The sequence below is a fragment of the Triticum urartu genome, chromosome 6A, assembly GCF_056163025.1.
Source record: "Triticum urartu cultivar PI428250 chromosome 6A, HENAU_Tu73, whole genome shotgun sequence".
Taxonomy (NCBI): domain Eukaryota; kingdom Viridiplantae; phylum Streptophyta; class Magnoliopsida; order Poales; family Poaceae; genus Triticum; species Triticum urartu.
Window position 1 is genome coordinate 251,680,701 of NC_141878.1, and position 22,396 is coordinate 251,703,096.

The window sequence follows — 22,396 nt, forward strand, 5'->3', positions numbered from 1 at the left end:
TTATTGGTGGAATTACAGGTTAAATGACGATAGTACAGATGAGTAATGTCGGCTTAAGTAAGGGATAATGAGATATGAAGGAGAAATGAGCCGGTATGATAAGCCGCCATGGCTAACGATATTTGAAGGTTGTTTGAGATAGAATTGACTAAGTACTAAGATAAACAAGTTTCACAAGCTATTGCTATTATTTCGGATCAAGCTGGTTCAAAAAAGAAAAGAAAAATCTACACCTAAAAAACAAGCGCAGAGGAGTTCGTCAGTCCTAAAGAGGCCTTTGTACAAGAGAAAGGGATCTGCTAGCATATGAAATGGATGCAAAACAACTACCACATAGGTTTTATACTTCTTTTAGATCAAAGGAGGGTGCGGTGGAGAAACTGCAAGAAATCTGTGAAGAATAGCGAAGAACACTGACGAACTTGCAACCCTAATGCGGATCTAAAAGTGCGGAAAGGTAAGAACTTACGGATGCAGATCTACCGTGGAGGGTCGCCGCCGTTCTCTAGACAAGTTCAGGGTGATGCAGCGGCCAAAGTTGAGGACGGCGGTGAGCGCTACGGCGGCGGAGCTCGAGCGACATAGGGGTTGCGAGAGAGGGAAGAAGAAGAAAGAGGAAGGACCGGCCATGCCTATTTATAAGTAGATAGGTGAATAGGCAGGCGCGGAAATCTAGGAAGGCTAAAAGTAATGATTATCCAGCTAAATGGACGCCTCAATTTTCAGAAATCATTTAAGATAAAGATCCGTTACGGATGACGTCGTGGCGGGTTTCCAAATTTTCTAAAGATAACGTCATGGCAGATTCCAGAGCTTTACAAACAGCAGAAGTTGGATTTCGTCTAAGTGTTGGAGATTGACAAGAACAAAGTTCAAATCAACCTCGGGCCTAATGTTGGGGATATAACTACCAGGTATGACCCGCCCAGGAGGGGACGGGTCAATCACCATGGCGGGTTACTTAAAAGAAGCCCGATGAATATTCAAGGCGACAGGTCATGATAAAGCTTGTAATAGGCCCAAGCCCAGAGGCGGCTTAAGGCCTGTAATTGTAAACCACCATGTATGAATAAGACTTGTAAAGTAAGGCATGTAAAAAAGAAGCCACCGAGCCGGACACATTGTATGAGCCGGCCGGGACTCTATAGGCCGCAGGGCGTCAACCCGTGTATATAAGGGGATGACCCGGTGGAAGCTTAGGGCAAGAAACAACAGATCGAGAGCCAAGCTAGCGTATTTCGCTCCTTGGTCATCGAAACCTAGCAATACCACAACAACTGGACTAGGCTTTACCTTCACCGCAAGGGGCCGAACCAGTATAAACCTCTCGTGTCCTTTGTCCCAATTAACCCCTTTAAGCTTCCTAGTTGCGATGGCTCCACGACTAAGTCCTTTCACTAGAACATCTTCCATGAAAATTCCATGACAGATGGTGAAAATTGTTTTTGGCATTTTTAGAATTTTTTTATATTTTTTTAGGATTTTTCTTCGCGTGAATTTTTTCTTTGAAAAAAGCTTTTCCCGCCCGACTGGGCCGAAGCCCAGCCGATCAGGCCGGCCCACCTGGCGCCGCCTCCCTCCCGAGCAGAGCCCTACTACCACACGTACGCCCAAGGGAGTCCGAGCCGGACTCCACCCAGGGTCGCCCCCTTCACCAAGGCGCCGCTGCCCCCCGGCCTTTAAATACCGCCGCCCCCGCCACCGAACCGGTAAAACCAATCTCGGTTTCCTCGGTTTTCTCCGATTAATTTTTTTAGGGTTTTGTCGGTCGGTTTAGATCATTTTTTCGGTTTCACTAATTAGCGAACGTTCGTTCGATTGTGTCTGTTAGCGAATGTATTCGTTCATTTGTCCCTAATAGAGAACATTCGTTTGATAGCCTTTTCTTTTTATTTTATTTTCAGCCAGGGACCTATCCGCGATTATTTTATCACATATTAGCCCCTGATCTTTAAACCTTCGCAACTTTTTGCTCGTTCATCCAAATCCTGTGAAACCAATGCCAAAATCTTTTTCTTGTTCCCCTCTTTCCATATAATCAACTTGAACATGGTTTTGACATTTTAAAATTTGGTTTAAAGCAAATTTGAATTGGAACTTGTTTTGATCGTAGTTTGAGTTTCGTAGCTCCGATTTGATTGATTATTTTTGCAAATCGAAGCTCTTTAGTTGAACTTTCAGTTTGGATCTTTTCATTTGAGTTTTACACTTGCATCCTATGCTTGATTGATCATGCATGCTATTGTTTGTTTACGATCGAGTTTCCGGAGTGTGAAGCGTGCTACTACGAGTCACTAGGGTTTTCAGATCGTCATCAAGGCAAGTAACACTTTGATCATACCCCTTATTACCCAGTTTTTATGCATTAGTTCAATCGTCAAAACACTGCATGGTTAGGACTTGAATACTTGTGGGTACTGGGAAGTAATGATGAGGTAGTACCTATTGCCTTTAATTTCAAACCCTGGGAGTTACTTCTATGTTATGCTTATACTACTATGCTATGCTCGTAGACGTGGTTTGGTTTGAGTGATCCATGACAGATGTGAGAGTTTTACTTAATGGTTACACTTACGGTGGCTACTTTAATACACATCTGGGTGGATTGGTTGAGGCACCCTGGAGCACCCAATGGTTTTCTGGGCACCTGGAGCAATCCATTGTTGTCCTGGGATATCCCGGAGTACCCGTGTGATCATCCTACGGTTTTCCACCTAGGCTCAAAGGGATCATAAGATTATTCATGCTGGAAACTTCCGTGTGCAGCCACAAGCCATTATGGGCTCTGGCATAGTTGAGTAAGTTGTGTGACCTCTTTCACTGGTAGGCTAGTAGATGTCGGGGATGTAATTGGTACTGTCTACCCAGAGGAAAGAGTTAATACTTCTGAAAGACTGTGTCACCGTCATCCGTTTCTCAAACACCATTTAGTGCGAGAAAATCCAACGGAGGAGATCGGGTCTTGTGGGGAAAAGTGCACAAACCTCTGTAGAGTATATAAACTAATCATGGTTAGCCGTGTCCCCGGTTATGGACATGTTGTGTATCTGGTACTTGGATACTAATTTGATCTCATCACTCAATTAATTAATTTGTTGGGTCGATGATTATTAATTTGGGATTCAGTTGGAGGAACCTTCTCAATGTTTTCAACAAACTTTGTAGTTATATAAAATATATTCCTGTGTTGTAGGGAAAAACTAGCTTTCTGCAAAAATAACCATAGAGCCTCCACCAGCCATATATGCATATAGTTATAGCTGTTACTTGTTCATTGCTTTACAGTGTTATGTTGTCATCATATTCCATGTGCTGACCTACACAGGCTGCAACATATTATGTTGCAGAGTTTTCAGACGAAGAGTAAGGTGCGCTAGGTCGTTGTCATGCACTCAGCTATGTCGTTGGAGTTGATGGACTCATTTTACCTTCGAAGCTTCCGCTGTTATCTTCATTAGATGGCCTTCAGCCATATTATTGTAATAAGTACTCTCTTTTGAGACATTCGATGTAATAAGTGTGTGACTGAACTCTGTTATAAATCCTTCATGTACTGTGTGTGTCAGCATTACCGATCCAAGGATGAAACTTATACACAAAGGAGGAGCTGGTTGGAGCTAAAACCGATCTCGGTTTCCTCGGTTTTCTCCGGTTAATTTTTTTAGGGTTTTGTCGGTCGGTTTAGATCTTTTTTTTTGGTTTCGCTAACTAGCGAACGTTCGTTCGAAAATCTCTGTTGGCAAACATATTCATTCGTTTGTCCCTGATAGCGAACGTTCGTTCGATAGCCTTTTCTCTTTAGCTTATTTTTGGCCAGGGACCTATCCGCGATTATTTTATACCAGATTAGCCCCTGATCTTCAAACCTTCGCAACTTTTTACTCGTTCGTCCAAATCCAGTGAAACCAACGCCAAAATCTTTGTTTTGATCGTAGTATGAGTTTCGTAGCTCCGGTTTGATTGATTCCTTTTGCAAACCGAAGCTCTTTAGTTGAAATTTCAGTTTGGATAATTTAATTTGAGTTTTACACTTGCATCCTATGCTTGATTGCTCATGTATGCTATTGTTGTGTACGATCGAGTTTTCGGAGTGCGAAGCGTGCTACTACGAGTCACTAGGGTTTTCAGATCGTCAGCAAGGCAAGTAACACTTTGATCATACCCCTTATTACCTAGTTTTTATGCATTAGTTCAATCCTCAAAACACTGCATGGTTAGGACTTGAATACTTGTGGGTATTGGGAAGTAGTGATGAGGTAGTACCTATTGCCTTTAATTTCAAACCTTGGGAGTTACTTCTACGTTATGCTTATACTACTATGCTATGCTCATAGACGTGGTTTGATTTGAGTGATCCAAGATAGATGTGGGAGTTTTACTTAATGGTTAAACTTAAGGTGGCTACTTTAATACACATCTGGGTGGATTGGTTGAGGCACCCTGGAGCACCCGGTGGTTGTCTGGGCACCTGGAGCAATCCATTGTTGTCCTGGGATATCCTGGAGTACCCGTGTGATCATCCTACGGTTTGCCACCCAGGCTCAAAGGGATCATAAGATTATTCATTCTAGAAACTTCTGTGTGCAGCCACAAGCAATTATGGGCTCTGGCATAGTTGAGTAAGTTGTGTGACCTCTTTCAGCGGTAGGCTGGCAGATGTAGGGGATGTAGGTGGTACTGTCTACCCAGAGTAAAAAGTTAATACTTCTGAAAGACTGTGTCTTGGTCATCCGTTTCTCAAACACCATGTAGTGCGAGTGTAACATCCCGATGTAAGACTTCCATATTTGGTAATATATCCATGTTGTTCTCCATTCAATTCCATTTGGGTTCCATCTTTTGGTCTCATTTTGTTTTGTTATGTGCTTATACTCATTTCATTGCCATGCTTAGCTTGTCATATTGCATTTGTGCTTCTTGTCATATTCCTTTTAGCCATCATATGTTTGCATCATTTGCATATCAATGTTGTGTTGTGCTTATGTCAACTTGCATTTTCCATGATATGCATGCGTGATATGTTGTTGCATGTTCTATGCATGATGCATGCATCACCACCTTCATGCATCACCACCTCTCCTTCTCTTTCTTTCTTTTTGCAAGTGCCATTTTACCCTCCTCCATTAATGTTCAACTTTCCCTCAATATTATATCACCATGTCAGTTACCTCTCTGCCAAGTTTCACCCATTTTGGAGTTGGTTTGGTCGGGGTCAAAAATGCTTCAAGTTTGAACCTAACTCAAACTTGGAATATTTTTCTTCCTCTAAAAATGTCCAAACCAATTTTATCTAATAGAGTATAAATCCAGGAGCATGTGGATATTCGTATTCCTGCCAAATTCTTCCCCTACCTCCATGTACTTTTCCCTTTCTACAACCGTGAATTTAGATTTGCAGATTTAAGAAGAAAAGGGAAAGCCCTCCTAGTGGACCCCACCTGGGCCTCTTACCTCCCAAACCGGCCCAGCCAGCTTCCCGCAACCCAGCTAGCCCGCAAGCGACAGGAGCTTCCTCCTCCGTACGGCAGAGCATCCAACGACTCCACGTCGGCAACGTCGGTGATTTGACGGCCGGAGAGACCACTAGGCACCTATATATCTTGTCCAAACCCTTCCTCGGTGTCCCCTAGACCGATTCCCCCCTCCTATACCCTAGCCTCCGCCCAGGTAGATCACCACGCCCCCGCCGTCGCCGCGCCCACCATGACCCGAGCAAGCAAGAGCTCCATCTCGGGCTAGTCTCCAGTATGACTCCGCCCCCGCTCGGCCGCTCTAGAGAGGACCCCCGAGGTCTCCTTCGTCTTCTTCCATGACGTACGTGACACCACGGCCTCGGGATCGACCTCTTCGACCCATCTTCTTCCTCTTCTTCACGGATAACAAGTCCACCGGAGTTCTTCGTCTCCCCGCCGTCGATCTACTGCATCCCTGGTCGTATCTTCTTGCCATAGGTATACTAGGTATAACCAACTCACTCCCCACTCTTTCTTGTCGCCAAACTGTCCCTGCAGTAGTTGCTAGGGTCGTGCCTTCGTTGTGTTTCCGGTGCTCGGGCGAAGCCTGCTTTTTTTGTTGTTGTAGTTGTTGTTACTGCCGTAGCATGCCCGTGTGTCCCCGCTCTAGATCCCCTCTGTCGCGCCCGTGGCTTGCATGCCCATCTTTGTCGCGTCTCCTGCTGCAGCTCTCCCGCGTCCGCGTCGCTCGCTGCCTCACCGGCGCCATCGTCGCCGTGGCCGCAAGCTCGGCGAGCTCCTGCTCACACGCACACCCACACATGCGCGCACAGCTCCGCATGCATGCACCGCACACGCCCGCCAGTCCCGCATGCCACAGCCACCATGGGAGCATGACAAGCTTGTGCATTGCCTCTGCCCGCTCTCGTCCACGTACACACGCAGCTTGCGTTCTGCGAGCTCGTGCTCGAGCGTTTGCTCGCCCACCCCCACACCCGCACTCCCTTGCACATCCCGCAAGCTCGCCGCTATACTGTAGCTGTAGTCGTTGATGTCCTGCTCGCCTTTCTCGCTCGCCTCCAGCATCGGGCAACCATGGCCAAAGTCTTGGCCTTCTTTCTCTGGTTTAAAAGGAGCCAGGCGCCCAGCTCAACACACGCACACACACTCTCTCTAGCACAGTGGTTGACCATGCATGCCTGCACCGGGGAGACCCGAGTTCGATCCCCGCGGGCGTGGTTTAAATCACCATTGTTTTTGCAAGAAAGTGTGAGTATGACATGGTGGCCCCACCTGCCATACATACAACCCCTTGTCCCTTTTCTATGATTGGCGCCCAATCGGGTTCGATTGGCAGGGGCGCAGGCGGTTCGGAGTCTGAAAAAGAGTCCGGCACCTTGGAGTCACGGGCTGCGTAGAGGATTATGCTGGTGTTCGGCTCGATCGCCGTTGAGACTGCAGCCCCTGAGGCGCTGTTTAACCACCCGTCCTTGGTTGGCGCAGTTGGCTCCGAACTAAGGGTTGGAGCTGATGCGGGCGCGACTTCTGGGGTACTGTTCGGCGGCAGAGCTAGGTCATACCCATCACGACAGTGCGGCGTGCCCGGCTATGGCTCGAATCCATCGAAGATCAAGTCTCCACGGATGTCGGCCGTGTAGTTCAAACTTCGAAATCTGACCTGACGGCCAGGGGCATAGCTTTCAATCTGCTCCAGATGGCCAAGCGAATTAGCCTGTGGTGCAAAGCCGCCGAATACGAAGATCTGTCCAGGGAGAAAAGTCTCACCCTGGACCGCATCACTATTGATGATAGTAGGAGCCATCAATCCTAACGGCGACGTAATAGAGGAACTCTCAATGAAAGCACCAATGTCGGTGTCAAAACCGGTGAATCTCGGGTAGGGGGTCCCGAACTGTGCGTCTAGGCCGGATGGTAACAGGAGGCAGGGGACACGATGTTTTACCCAGGTTCGGGTCCTCTTGATGGAGGTAAACCCCTACTTCCTGCTTGATTAATATTGATGATATGGGTGTTACAAGAGTAGATCTACCACGAGATTAGAGAGGCTAAACCCTAGAAGCTAGCCTATGGTATGATTGTATGTTGTGATTGTTGTCCTACGGACTAAAACCCTTCGGTTTATATAGACACTGGAGAGGGTTAGGGTTACACAAGGTCGGATACAAAGGAGGAGATATCCATATTCGTATTGCCTAGCTTGCCTTCCACGCCAAGTAGAGTCCCATCCGAACACGAGACAAAGTCTTCAATCTTGTATCTTCATAGTCGAACAGTCCGGTCAATGGAGATAGTCCGACTGTCCGGAGACCCCCTAATCCAGGACTCCCTCAACTTTGCTTCTTCTAGACGGTTAGGCATCATGGTCTAGAGCATCCAAGAGGAATTGTGGATCGCCGAGTGACCAAGTTTGTGAAGGTTTGGAAGTCGCCTGAAGACTTACCACGAGTGATTGGGCGAGGTCTGTGTGACCTTAGTTCAAGGATAATACAGTGAGTACTTGGTGTCCTGAGCTACGTGTTCAGGACTGGGTGTCCGGGACTGTGTGTCCTCGAGTTTAAATACTCATCCGCTCTAACCAAACGTACAACTGAGATAGCAGTTGGAACTATTCTACAAAATTGTTGTCTTCACCAAGCTTACTGGTTCTATTCCCTCAACTCTTTCATTTCCTCATAACTGTGTTGTGAGTTTGTTCATATCTCTGTTTGAAGACTTTGACTGAAGACTTTCTCAATTTCCTCAGTTCAATTTCTTCAGTCTGTTTTCCTTCATCCTGTGTTATCCTATGCTTACGCTTCCTGTACTCTGTGCCTGTCTTCATTTCATCATGATGATTATGCTTGTGTTCTGTTATGTTTACTTCTGAGTACTTATTTTGCTGCCAGTAGTTCTTCGCTAAGGAATTTCCTCACCGGCAAATTCCCCAGTGAAGAATTTCATAAAAACGCCTACTCACCCCCCTCTAGTCGATATAACGCACTTTCAATAGAGGAGGAGATGGTTGGAGCTAAAATCGATCTCGGTTTCCTCGGTTTTCACCGGTTAATTTTTTAGGGTTTTGTCGGTCGGTTTACATCGGTTTTTTTGGTTTTGCTAATTAGCGAACGTTCGTTCGAACACTCTGTTAGCGAACGTATTCATTCGTTTGTCCCTGATAGCAAACGTTTGTTCGATAGCCTTTTCTTTTTAGTTTATTTTCATCCAGGGACCTATCTGCGATTATTTTATCCCAGATTAGCCCTGATCTTCACACCTTCGCCACTTTTTACTCGTTCGTCCAAATCAAGTGAAACCAACGCCAAAATCTTTGTCTTGTTCCCCTCTTTAGAGATAATCAACTTGAATATGGTTTTGACAAATTAAAACTTTGGTTTCAAGCTGTTTTGAATTGGAACTTCTTTTGATCGTAGTTTGAGTTTCGTAGCTCCGATTTGATTGATTCTTTTTGCAAATCAAAGCTCTTTAGTTGAGTTTTTAGTTTGGATCTTTTCATTTGAGTTTTACCATTGCATCCTATGCTTGATTGTTCATGTATGCTATTGTTTGTTTACGATAGAGTTTCCGGAGTGCGAAGCATGCTACTACGAGTCACTAGGGTTTTCCGATCGTCAGCAAGGCAAGCAACACTTTGATCATACCCCTTATTACCCAGTTTTTATGCATTAGTTCAATCCTCAAAACATTGCATGGTTAGGACTTGAATACTTGTGGGTACAGGGAAGTAGTTATGAGGTAGTACTATTGCCTTTAATTTCAAACCCTGGGAGTTACTTCTACATTATGCTTATACTACTATACTATGCTCGTAGGCATGGTTTGGTTTGAGTGATCCATGTCACATGTGAGAGTTTTAATTAATGGTTAAACTTAAGGTAGCTACTTTAATACATATCTGGGTGGATTGGTTGAGGAACCCTGGAGCAACTAGTGGTTGTCTGGGCACCTGGAGCAATCAATTGTTGTCCTGGGATATCCCGGAGTACCCATGTGATCATCCTACGGTTTGCCACCCAGGCTCAAAGGGATCATAAGATTATTCATGCTGGAAACTTCCATGTGCAGCCACAAGCCATTATGGGCTCTGGCACAGTTTAGTAAGTTGTGTGACCTCTTTCAGTGGTAGGCTAGCAGATGTAGGGGATGTAGGTGGTACTGTCTACCCAGAGTAAAGAGTTAATACTTCTGAAAGACTGTGTCTCGGTCATCCATTTCTCAAACACCATGTAGTGCAAGAAAATCCAACAGAGGAGATCGAGTCTTGGGGCGGGGAGTGCGCAAACCTCTGCAGAGTGTATAACCTAATCATGGTTAGCCGTGTCCCGGGTATGGACATCTTGAGTATCTGGTACTTGAATTATTGATTTGATCTCATCACTCTATTAATTAATTTGTTGGGTTGATGATTATTAATTTGGGATTGAGTTGGAGGAACCTTCTCAATGTTTTCAACAAACTTTGTAGTTAAATAAAATATATTCCTTTGTTGTATGGAAAAACTAGCTTTCTGCAAAAATAACCATAGAGCCTCCACCAGCCATATATGCATATAGTTACAGTTGTTACTTGTTCATAGCTTTATAGTGTTATCTTGCCAGCATATTCCATGTGCTGACCTACACAGGCTGCAACGTATTATGTTGCAGAGTTTTCAGATGAAGCGTAAGGTGCACTAGGTCGTTGTCATGCACTCAGCTATGTCGCTGGAGTTGATGGACTCATTTTACCTTCGAAGCTTCCGCAGTTATCTTCATTAGATGGCCTTCAGCCATAATTGTAATAAGTGCTCTCTTTTGAGATATTTGATGTAATAAGTGTGTGATTGAACTCTGTTATAAATCCTTCAAGTATTGTGTGTGTCAGCATTACTGATCTAGGGATGACACTTATACACAGAGATTTGACTATTTGAGGTCGGATCACTACAAGATGGTATCAGAGCACACGCTGACTGTAGGAAGCGACCACTAAGATAAGCTATATGACCCTCTTGTCTACTCATTTCTGACTCTTCTCCACTTTCCACTCTATGGATGGCGGACCCAAGGAACAAGTTTGCTCAACCGGATGAAGACACCCCTTTTGGACGACACTTGAAGGAGCCACTAGATACCTGAACATCGGAATACCAAGCTTCACGGGGACCTACACTGCCACTCTACCGGAAGAAGAGAGCTGGGCAGTTCGAGTACATGTTCTAGGAAGGACATTCACACCAGTTACGTAGCCCATAGAGTTTTCCTTTGATGCACCAACCTGTAGTCTAGGAAAGAGCATGGCAGCTCACATCACCATGGGACGCATCGGTGAATTTTACCACAAGGGTCTTAAGGACACCATCTACCAGATATGTGGACGTCGAGATGAGCAATGGGAGATGATCTGCACCAGGAGGGACAAGTTCATTGCAGCCTACATCCAGGAGTGGAACCAACACATTCATCGTCAGGAGAACCAGATGTGCGCCAGGATGATAGATCTGAAGAAGGTGATGACCAAGAACATGGAGCTAGAAGAGGAACTCAAGTCTACACACGATGTATATGAAGAGGAAATTGCAGTACTACTGGAGAAGAATAAAGATCCAAAGAATAAGCTAGGAGTATTCATGGGAGACCCTGCGCCAGGAGGTGACGACCATCTCGAAGAATACATCATCATCGACGACACCGACTCTGACCCTGACAGTGATGATGATTATGAAGACGAAGCTGGAGCAGATATCATGGAGTCTTCCTCCAATCAAATTTCTACTTGACCACCATATTATCAGTAGTATTCCCCCCATGTATATAGTAGTAGTCCGAGTATTTTGGAACGGTAGCTAGATCAATTGTATGCCCTTGTTTGAATTGAGTTGTGTGATTTTATTGTGTGTTTGTCTCATGTGCATATGGGTAGTGACTTTCTCCTTAGACCTCACTCTATTCTAATCTCTCCCCTCTAAACCAATCAGATGCCTCCGAGACGTGACCCCAGTTTTGTCTTCCCACCGGAGCTCACTCAGTTGATCCAACAGCAGAATGCCTTGATGCAACTTCTAGTCTAGAACCAAGGCAACAACAACAACAACAATCCATCGCCACCACCTCCAGTTGACAAGTTAGCCTGTTTTCTGAGGTTGAATCCGCCGGTGTTTTCCAGTAGCACCGAGCCGATAGTTGCTGATGACTGGCTCCGCAGGATTGGAAGGGAGCTGACCACCGCAGGTTGCACAGATGCTGAGAAGGTGCGCTTTGCCGCACATCAATTGGATGGACCCACAGCCTCATGGTGGGAGAATTACACAGCCACTTTTCACATAGCCAATGTCACATGGGATCAGTTTCAGTAAGCTTTCCGTACAACCCATGTCTCAACTGGAACAATGAGTATGAAGCAACGTGAGTTTCGCAATTTACGCTAGGGAAATCGTACTATGGGGCAGTACATGGATGAGTTTAGTAAGTTAGCTCTCTATGCCCCATATGATGTGGCCACAGATGCCACGAAGCAGGAAAAATATATGGAAGGGCTGAATGATGAGCTGAGTATGTAGTTGATGGTAGCAACATTCAATAACTACCAGGATTTGGTAGATAGGGCCCTTATGATTGAAGGAAAGCAGCAATAGATAAAGAGCCGCAAAAGGAAGTATGGACAAGGGAAGTACAATTCTGGAGCTTAGCAGAAGCCTCGTTTTACCCCGAACTCGGGAGGACACACACATAACCATGGAGGCCATACTCATAATGGAGGGAGTTGACATAACCACAGTGGCCCCAAGAATGGGAATGGGAATGGAGGAAGCAACAGACAGAACCGTTCCAACCCAGCAACACTCGCCAGGAAGGATCTAAGTCACATTACTTGTTTTGGCTTTGAGATATCGATGGCACATTTTGACCACATTCAATCAATGAACTCAGTACTTTGAAGTAACCTATACGTATAAACACATGCACGGTTTACATTCCGAATCGCTACCTAGAGCTTGAACTGTATTTGTTTACATGTAGTACCACATTTTTTCTTTTGGTTTTTAACACCATGGTGCAATTCATCGATACGAAATTATACAGTACTATGAGTAGTTAAAAGTTGAGGGCGGGGCTTTTCCCAGGCTGTACGCGTGACAGTTTTCACATAGGCAGTTTGACAAAGAGCCTAGGAGAGTGAGGGAGTAGCGGATTGAGCTTACTGCTGGAAAGGTAGGGTTGTGCAATTTGATAGCACGTTACTATTGGAAAGACGAGGTCTTGTGATATGACTACTCACTATAGTCATGAAATACTGCGCGATGACCGGGATGATGCCCCCCTTCCGTTCCCCACTCTAATGTGGTGCATGACACGTCGAACCGGATGCTGGCACTCCCACATGTCGGTGAAGTACGTAAGAAGGAGCAAAGAATCATGCGGTATATATAGTGTATATACTAGTACTACTACTCACGTCAGAGGAGTGCGAACCACGGCAGCCCAGTGAACCAACAGGCAATAGTCCATAGAAAACAATGTGGTGATATGGCCATAAAAAACAATGTGTTACATTCCAGTTCGTAGCATGTACAGTACAACCCCTCTTCCTCCTCGTCTCGGTTCATCGCCATCATACTTTCCCCATTCCTGTGTTTTTAGTATCATGCGAATCAAAGAGGACCTTAGACTGGTTTAGGTCTGGTCATTTGTTATAAATGTGTTATGTTCAAAATTTAATGAACGTACTCCAGTTTCTATGAAAATAATCTGGTTTGCTTGTAGTAATTCGTGAGGTCTGAAATGTAAAGTATGCCGGCATGGTTGCATATGCTTTGAGTCGTGCATGCACTACATCCCAGATGCTCTATGTCCCACATGTTGGCGAAAGGGAGCCCATGGAAATAGCTTAGGAGTACATATAGGAGGATTAATGCGTGAAAAAATATGTTCTACTATGAAGCGTAGCTGTGGTTAGAAAACGAGAGCTAAAGTGATGACAGGTATAGGTCACACGCACCCAACTAGTGGTACTAGACGTACGACTACTTTTTGCCTAAAAAAAGAGGTACGAGTACTCAGTACTCCTATTCTATCAACACGACTCCCATCTAACAACAGCATCCGTGCCATAGCTAGCTCTTTTCCTCTCGTTTCTCTCTTCTAAATTGTAACTCAGTCGATGCGCGGTGGCCGGGGTTGGGCTTTGCCGGTGGTCGGTTTGCTCAACTATGACCCATCTTATAGTGAAAATGTTACGACTGGAATAAAAATGCCATACACTAATAAAACATTAAGGCCACAAGGTGATGTAGTGCTGGTTACAGGAGGCGAGAAGAAAGATGCATCCATCGACGACATCCACCTCCTCGACTCAGGGCACCGGCCCACCGAACGGCGGCTAAGTAGCCGTGGCTTTCATGGCTAGGTTGACGTGCTTCTGAACAATGGCGTCCAAAGATTCCAGTCGCTGGAAGAAGACCAACATCTTTCTATCCTCGCTGGCCTTTTAGTGGCCTATGTAGATGATTTCCTCGTAGACGTGGATGTGCAGGTTGACGGTTTCTTGCATGGCGAGGCGCTGCGCGGCGAGCGTGGCCTCAAGGTGCACATTCTTCATCCCGACCTCTGGCACATGCAGGGCCACCAAGGCTTGAAAGAGTTCGTCACCTTGGAGGCCGATGAGGGGGGCAGGCAACAAGGAGCCTGGGTGCACGGGCTGGAGCAGTACGGCAAGGTCGTCCGTGTGCTTCTTGATGGCGGTGAACTTGCGGATGGAGTCGACCATCATGTCGTCCATGCAAGAGGCAAAGCCAGCGTCGACGAGTGCTACAACGCCGACGGTCGCCAGCACCGTCTGGAAACATTGCACGGTGCGGGGCCGCAGGCCGGTGTCTTGGATGATCTGGCATAGCCGACTACCGCTCGCGTCCATCGCCTCCATAGGTGCTTGTGGCTTTTGGTCATTTGGTCTTGGATTGGAGTGAGCAGTGTTGCTCAGAGACTAGGAGTAGATGGATTGGAGTGGTAGGCGCCTTTATATGAGAAGAGACTAGTCATTTACTGCATTGTGCACCGCGACCATGTGTGGGTGCGACGTGAACGGCACAGGCATGCTATACTTATTCCACTTTCTCATTTTGAACTCGTGACTTGTAGTAATGCTCAGTTTTGAATAGTATATAAGTTCCGTTGTTGCGCCAATATATACAACACTCCCTCCACACAGGTTTTGTCGTTGAAGTCAAAATTAGACACAAAATACGATGGTAACGGACCAGTCTACCTCCGTCCTGGTTTATTGCTCCCTGTCGTAACCAATGCCAAATTTTGACCATAAATTTTACTAACAAAAGGTTCATGCATGTCACCAAAACTGTATCATTGAAAACTATGTTCAAATACAAATCAAATGATATAATTTTTGTTGACATGCACTACCATTTTGTTAGTTAAACCTTTGGTCAAAATTTAGCACAAATAACAAAAGGGACTAATAAACCAGGACCTAGGTAGTACACCAGGTCAAAGACAATGATACTACATATAATTAACGCCAAATAAGAGCAAGGGATCACACATGTCATTTACGACTGGAATAAAAATGGCATGCACTAATAAACCATTAAGGCCACAAGGGATGCAGTGATGGTTACAGGAGGCAAGAAGAAAGATGCATCCATCGATGACGTCCACCTCCACAGCGGCTAAGTACCAGCGGCTTTCGTGGCCAGGTCGACTTGCTTCTGAACAATGGCATCCAAATATTGCAGCCACTAGAAGAAGGCCAACGTCTTTCTGTCCTCGCTGGCCTTGTAGTGGCCTATGTAGATGATTTCCTCATCGATGTGGATGTGCAGATCGATGGTTTCTTGCATGGCGATGCGCTGCGCAGCGAGCGCAGCCTCAAGATGCACATTCTTCGTCACGGCCTCCGACAGCTGCAGGGCCACCAGTGCTTCAAAGAGTTCGTCACCTTGGAGGCCGGTGAGGGTGACATGCAACAAGGAGCCTGGACACGCGGGCTGGTGTAGTACGGCAAGGTCATCCGCGTGCTTCTTGACGGCGGTGAACTTGTGGATCGAGTCGACCATCATCTGGCACATGCGAGAGGCGAAGCCGGTGTCGACGAGGGCTATGACACCGGTGGTCGCCAGCATCGTCTAGAAACACTGTGCGGTGCGGGGCCGCAGGTCAGAGTCTTGGACGATCCGGCACAGCCGACTGCCGCTCGCGTCCATCGATGCCATGGGTGCTTGTGGCTTCTGGTCACTTGGTCTTGGTCTTGGATTGGAGTGGGCAGTGTTGCGCAGAGACTAGGAGTAGATGTATTGGAGTGGAGGGGCGCCTTTATATGAGAGTCCAAATTGCGTTGCATTCACAACATGTTGGCTCCATTCTTCTTCTCCAACCTCTGCATGCTAATTGAATGCGGAGGCATCGTTGACCGTTCAATGTTTTGGGAACCGCTACCATCCGACTCGTTAGCATTCAAGCCATATCAACATAAATGCATTTCAAAAAGAGACTAGTCAGTACTAGTAGTATACTCAATATTGTGCACTGCAACCAAGGCGGAGAGGGAAACGAGAGAACTACATATTTATTTACGGTGTAGATTCACTCATTTTGCTACGTATGTGAGTATTTAGGGTGTAGTCACTTTTTGAAATCTCTAGAAAGGAAAATACTCCCTTCGTTTTTATTTACTCCGCATATTAGAGTTTATTGAGGTTAAATTATATGAAGTATGACCAAGTTTATAAAAAATAACATAAACATTTATCATAAGAAATATATATGATGTGAAAGTACATTCAATAATAAATCTAACTATATTGATTTGTTATTGCTTATGTTATTTTTTAATAAACTTGGTCAAAGTTTATAAAGCTTGATTTTTACCAAAGCTCATACCAGGACTAAATAAAAATGGAGGGAGTATTTAAGAACGGAGGGAGTAGTCCCTCGTTTCTGGTTTACAGGGCTATACTATTAAGAGCAAGTACAATAGTCGACTTATAGCCTGCTTACATGGCAATTTTGTCTCATGCAAGAGCTTGGCTATATGCGTGCTCCAAGGCTTCGCACCACGCCCCACCCCTACACAAATACTGCCACACAAGCATTCGCAAGTGCCATGTTCGGGTTGAGCTCGGCTCTTCGCCTCTTCGAGAAGATGAACAATGATGTTACCACTTCTACAGTATCAAATCAACTGCTGCATGTCCATCCACTGTGTGCAGCAGGGATAGCTTGTTGTAGTAAGCAAAAGCATGTCCTCGTCTGCGAGCCACCGCGTGCATGGGCGAGGGAGAGGGCGTGTCCATCCACCGCGTGTAGCAGGGATATATTTGCTGCAACCTCTAACATTTACCCCACCACAAATTAGAATATATGTTCCTGTCTTGACCAGATGAGCGTGCAAACTACAATCACCAGGATGATACGTAGGGCCAGCAGATTATTTTGATCATAAAAATGCTTCGAGACGGCCTCATAGCATGGTGCTGACCCCATCGATTTTAATCTTAGAGGCACGGTACACGCTATCCTAGACTATGTCACTATACCTCCCCTACACATGAAACTGCCACACGAGCGTTCGGGTTGCGCTTGGCTCTTCGGGTACGTTTGGATGCTGCCCACGCACGCCTTACCAAATCGCGGGCAGCCAAAATATTGGCAGACTTTTTAGCCGCCACCGACTCACCAATGATTTGGCGTAAAAATAAGCCGGTGAAGTAGCACTTGCCCGGGCGAGCCAAAACATTGGTGGGCAACCAAACAGCTGGCCCTGCTCTGGCCAGTGACCAATTTTTTGGCTTGTCTACTGTTGGCTTCAATCCAAACACACCCTTCGCCTCTTCGGGAAGTGGAAAAATGATAGTAGTACTGTAGTGGAGTACTACAGTATGCTTCTGGCCATCTGACACCGAATGAACTGCTGCATGTCCACCGCGTGCGGGTTGGAGAGCGTGTAGCGAAAGCTTCTCCTAGTCCTGCGAGCCACCACGCTCATGGGCGAGGGAGAGGGCGTTGTAATCAAACAACACCTTGTTGAATGAGTTGACGTGACACATCAAAGCAGTGCACTCGATATATTTCAATAATTTGCGTTTACCAATACATTAATTACAACGCATGCATGGATGCTGTGACTTTCCTTTTGATACTTGCATGTGTTGATTTAATGCACCTTGAAGTAGTATGAATATGTGACGGTAAAGCTTCATGATGCCCCGGCCCTAAAGCGAGAGATGGTTGTGCACGAGGAGGGCGAGATCATGCCAACGGAATAGGACCTGACGATGGAGCTCTCTATGGTCTCTATGGACCTGACCTTGCTCCACTACCCCTTGTTCCACCGCCCCTTGAAGCCTCGACTGTATGAGGTTCGAATACACCTCATCCGTTCGGCTGATCGAGCAAGGCGCAGGTTTCTTGATTGATGTGTTGTCCGATTGATTTGTGCAATGAAAGGGAGGGCACCTAGCCTACACGGACTACCACGGTGAGCGCCCCGGGAACCAGCGGTAGTGCCAGAAGTTCGAGCATGGCGGTGGGTTCGACGTGCGGAACTCGGCGATGGACACCGTCCTCTCGTCGGTGAGGGTGGAGTGCCCACATGAAGGCTGTGGGCTCTATGTCACTTACCACAAGCTCACCGATCACTAGAGCGTGTGTCCGCTCGCGCCCTGCAAATGGCCCATGCCCGTCTGCGGCTACAAAGGCCCGCCGCCGGTGCTCTCCCACCACATCAGCACCGTGCATCCCATGCCCGTGCACAGGATCTAGTACGACAAGGTGCTCCATCTGCAAGTGCCACTGTCGGAGCCACGTCTCTTGCTGTTCGTGGAGGAGGACGGCCGCGTGTTTTTCTTGGTCGGCGGTGTGCTCGACATTGTCGTGCCTATTGCCATGTCAATCGTCTGCATCAGAGCGGGGGCGTCCCCACTGCTGCACTACGCAGCCAAGTTGTGGGCGAACGGCCCGCCGGGGGAGCCCAAAGGTAGGACCGACACCGTCAAGGTGGAAATGGAGGTGACAAGCAGCAAGGATCCCGGCGATGTCGCTGTGCAAGAGCTGACCTTCTTCACAGTTCTGCCCAACCTGCTGGCCGGGGCTAAGTTGGTGTCCCTCCACATTCAGATTGACAAGCTCAAGTCCTAAATGATTCTACTGTGCCTTCTGTTTATCTTAGTAATATGCTAATATAGGAGTTAGCTCGGTCTACTTTAGCTTAAGAGATGGTGGGTTTTGGTGGCGATGCAGCAATTACTTCGACATCAGATCAGCAGTTAAAGTAATTTCCAACAGTCGAACGGATATTTTGTGTCTGTTGGATATAAAGATTCTTTGGGTAAGAAGTATAACAACTTATATGCTTGTTTGTTCAGGAAGTGTTGCATACTTGTGCCAGTTGACGTGAAACATCAAAGTAGTACTACTACTAGTAGTACTCCCTGCGATCCTAATTTCTCTACTGATAAGTCGAGGCGCAGATACCAAGGAGGGCCTGGTTGTGTCTATATTTGGACAACTCACCCGATTGCGCACTAGGCAGACGAAGCTCGTGTCGTGTTGGTGCCGTGTGCGGCTCGCACATTAACCAAAACCTCGCGCCTCCAGCTTAGCCTCCGCGTTTTAATCTTCTCAATCTCAAGGCCAAGGAGCAACATGAAACCTATGATAGAGCCAATCAGATGGTTGAGAACACTACAATTCGTAGCTATAGATGCGTGTGTGAGAGAGGACGAGTGCGTGCATGCACCTCTTATCTTCCTGTATAACATACTCCCTACCAAACACGACATGCAGTGGTTAGGTCATTGCATACAATGCTATTAATTATCAAATAAACATTAAGTTCTCTCATTTTCCCCTCCTCCTTGGTCATAGTGCACATTAAGTATCGAAAACTCTTCAAACCTGTTCACACTGATCACACCGATCACTACCTAAACGGTTTCCCACTTGGGAGCATATTAGTACTCGGTTATAAATACTACTATGCCAAGATGACTGCACATTCCTTCTCAACTCCTCATCCACCAAAACAAACAAGTCATTCACCATGCTTCCCTTGCGTCTGCCATGGCTAGCGTGAGTTTTGGGTCGAGAGATTACCACCAGGGAGAGGCAAGCATGGAAGCGGAAGCATGAGAGATGTCCTGGCTCACCGCGAAAGCAGCCGATATGTCCCGCCACGCAGAAGTAGTGGCAGAGAGGTCCCGTCGTGCGACCGAAGCATCACAGAGGTCACGCCGCACCGTCGATGCAGCAGACTGGTATGGCCATGCCGTGGAAGCAGCAAAGATGTCCCGCCGTGCCGCGACGGCTTGGGAAAATGTCTCGTGGGCAGGCGACGACTCTTACAGGCGCATGCATGTGATCACCCATGGCCAGATGGATCAGATCTCCGTCTGGGCGAGGTTGCAGGGCGACATGAAAGCCTCGTTTGAACAGGCTACCGGCATCATCTGTCAACTAAGGGAGGGCAATGAGAAGATCTGGGCCAAGCGCGACCTGCTGAGGGCAAAGATCATCGGAAGTGCAGAGTAGCAGGAGGAGACCAGTGCCTTGTTGAATAGGGTCGGTGCCTTCGTCAAGAAAGTTATGGAGGGTAATCACGTGCTCCGCATCGAGCACCAAAGGCTGGCGGAGGAATTTGTGGATGCTCTCAAGCAGCGTGTTGAGGACACGAAAGAGCTCATCGCCGCTCGTCATGGAGACAAGTTCCCGCGGCCTGCAGCAATGCATCAAGAAAGTAGAGATGTGCGAGCCAAATCATTATCTTCCTTCTTCTTTTTCCCTTGTGTATTTCGGGCGTAGCCGCATGTGGGTTTTTTAATTATCTTCCAAATTATGTAAGACAATTATTATCCACTATCGCTGTTCTTATATATTCATCAGTCTTGCAGTATATGCTATATAGGTCCATCAGATCTTACATCAAGATCTATGCCAATTTGTCTTTTCAAATTTTATTTTCTCTCTCTTAAATCTTAGTCGAGTGAGACATAGCCACACCATTGAATAGCGGCTCGGGCACCATTAATGGAGACATTGGGAGAGAGGTGGGTGGCAGATGGAGGTCAAAGGGCTCTCCTCCCGATAAGCATGCGCAGTGGACTGATCGCACACCTCCCATACTCAAATAGCTACCCTGCACGACGCCTCCTAGCTAATAAAAATAGGGGACGCATGGCAGCACGTAAATGGTAAGTAGAACGCCCACGGTTTCAATAATAGTTGTGTTTCCAGTTGTAACGTGACATCACTTGTTCCAAAAATAACTTTGTTGATTGTTAATCTGTGCGCCTTCGCAAATCGGACAACAAAATTACCACAACATCTTGGTGCCATGTCATGACACCAAGCCAAGTTTCATGATTTTCATGCATGTTTGGGATTTACAGGAATTAAAAACCCAAGTTTCTCAATGTTTCTGACCGAGCCACGACGCCCAGATGCTTGAATTCCATTCCCATTCCTTGCATGGGACCTAGAAATTTACCCGAGGACACACATGTGATTTTTCAACAAACTTTGGTGCATTGGAGCATGTGCTTGTAGTTCAAATTTGAATTATGCATATTAAATGCCCAGAAACTCAATTAATGTACAAAAAAGGCCAAACGAACCGGGAATAATTCCAAAATTTAATATGACAGTCATATAGTTCTATGTTGCCTCTATAAAGAAAATCAAGGGGGGGCAGCGTATATCATTTCATACACAAAGGTGACACGTTCCCTCTTAGAACCATGAGCATTATTGAGAGAAGCTATGGTTTGCAAGAAGCTTTTACCAAAATTTGTTCCAATTTGACCAATTTTTTTACCACAACATTTTAGTACCATGACATGACACCATGCCAAGTTTCATGATTATCAGGCGTGTTTTGGATTTACAAGAATTTTAAAATCAAGTTTCTCAATGTTCTCGGCCAAGCCACAACTCCAAGATGTTTGAATTTCATTCCCGTTTCTTGCATTGGACCTAGCAATTCTCCCGAGGACACACATGTTATTTTTCAACCAACTTTGGTGCACTGGACCATGTGCTTGTAGTTCAAATTTGAATTATGCACATTAAATGACCAGAAACTCAATTAATGTATAAAAAGGCCAACGAACCCGGAATAATTTGAAAATTTAACACGACATACAGATAGTTCTATGTTGCCTCTGTAAGGAAAATCAAGGGGGGCAGCGTATATCGTTTCATACACAAAGGTGACACATTCCCTCTCAGAACCACGAGCCTTGTTGAGAGAAGCTATGGTTTGCAAGAAGCTAATACCAAAATTTGTTCCAATTCGGCCAATTTTTTCACCACAGCATGTTGGTACCATGACATGACACCATGCCAAGTTTCATGATTTTCAGGCGTGTTTTGGATTTACAAGAATTTAAAAACCAAGTTTCTCAATGTTCTCGGCCGAGTCATGACGCCCATATTTTTGAATTTCATTCCCGTTTCTTGCATGGGACCTAGAAATTTACCCGAGGACACATATGTTATTTTTCAACCAACTTTGGTGCACTGGAGCATGCGCTTATAGTTCAAATTTGAATTATGCACACTAAATGACCAGAAACTTAGTGTATGTATAAACAAGGCTAACGAACCCGCAATAATTCCAAAATTTAACATGACACTCATATAGTTCTATGTTGCCTCTCTAAAGAAAATCAAGGGGGCAGCATATATCGTTTCGTACACAAAGGTGACACGTTCCCTCTCAGAACCACGAGCATTGTTGAGATAAGCTACGGTTTGCAAGAATCTTATACCAAAATTTGTTCCAATTCGGCCAATTTTTTTACCACAACATGTTAGTACCATGACATGACACCATGCAAAGTTTCGTGATTTTCAGGCGTGTTTTGGATTTACAAGAATTTAAAAACCAAGTTTCTCAATGTTCTCGGCCAAGCCATGATGCCCAGATGTTTGAAT

At 46.0% G+C, this 22,396-nt stretch overlaps 1 protein-coding gene across 1 annotated transcript; it reads left to right on the forward strand.

The window, feature by feature from the left end:
* Positions 1–18,016: 18,016 nt before the first annotated feature.
* On the forward strand, positions 18,017–18,601 carry LOC147964912 (uncharacterized). Its single transcript, XM_087530208.1, has 2 exons — positions 18,017–18,076; positions 18,227–18,601. The coding sequence occupies exons 1-2, from the start codon at positions 18,017–18,019 to the stop codon at positions 18,599–18,601; spliced, it is 435 nt and encodes a 144-aa protein (XP_087386334.1).
* The last annotated feature ends 3,795 nt before the right edge of the window (positions 18,602–22,396 follow it).

What these genes read in the sequence shown, in the direction of transcription:
- LOC147964912 (XM_087530208.1), top strand. Translation starts at nt 18,017, where the DNA reads ATGGACACCGTCCTCTCGTCGGTGAGGGTGGAGTGCCCACATGAAGGC. An exon ending in ATGAAGGCTGTGGGCTCTAT is followed by an intron (nt 18,077 to 18,226) that starts GTCACTTACCAC and finishes CACAGGATCTAG; the next exon opens with TACGACAAGGTGCTCCATCT.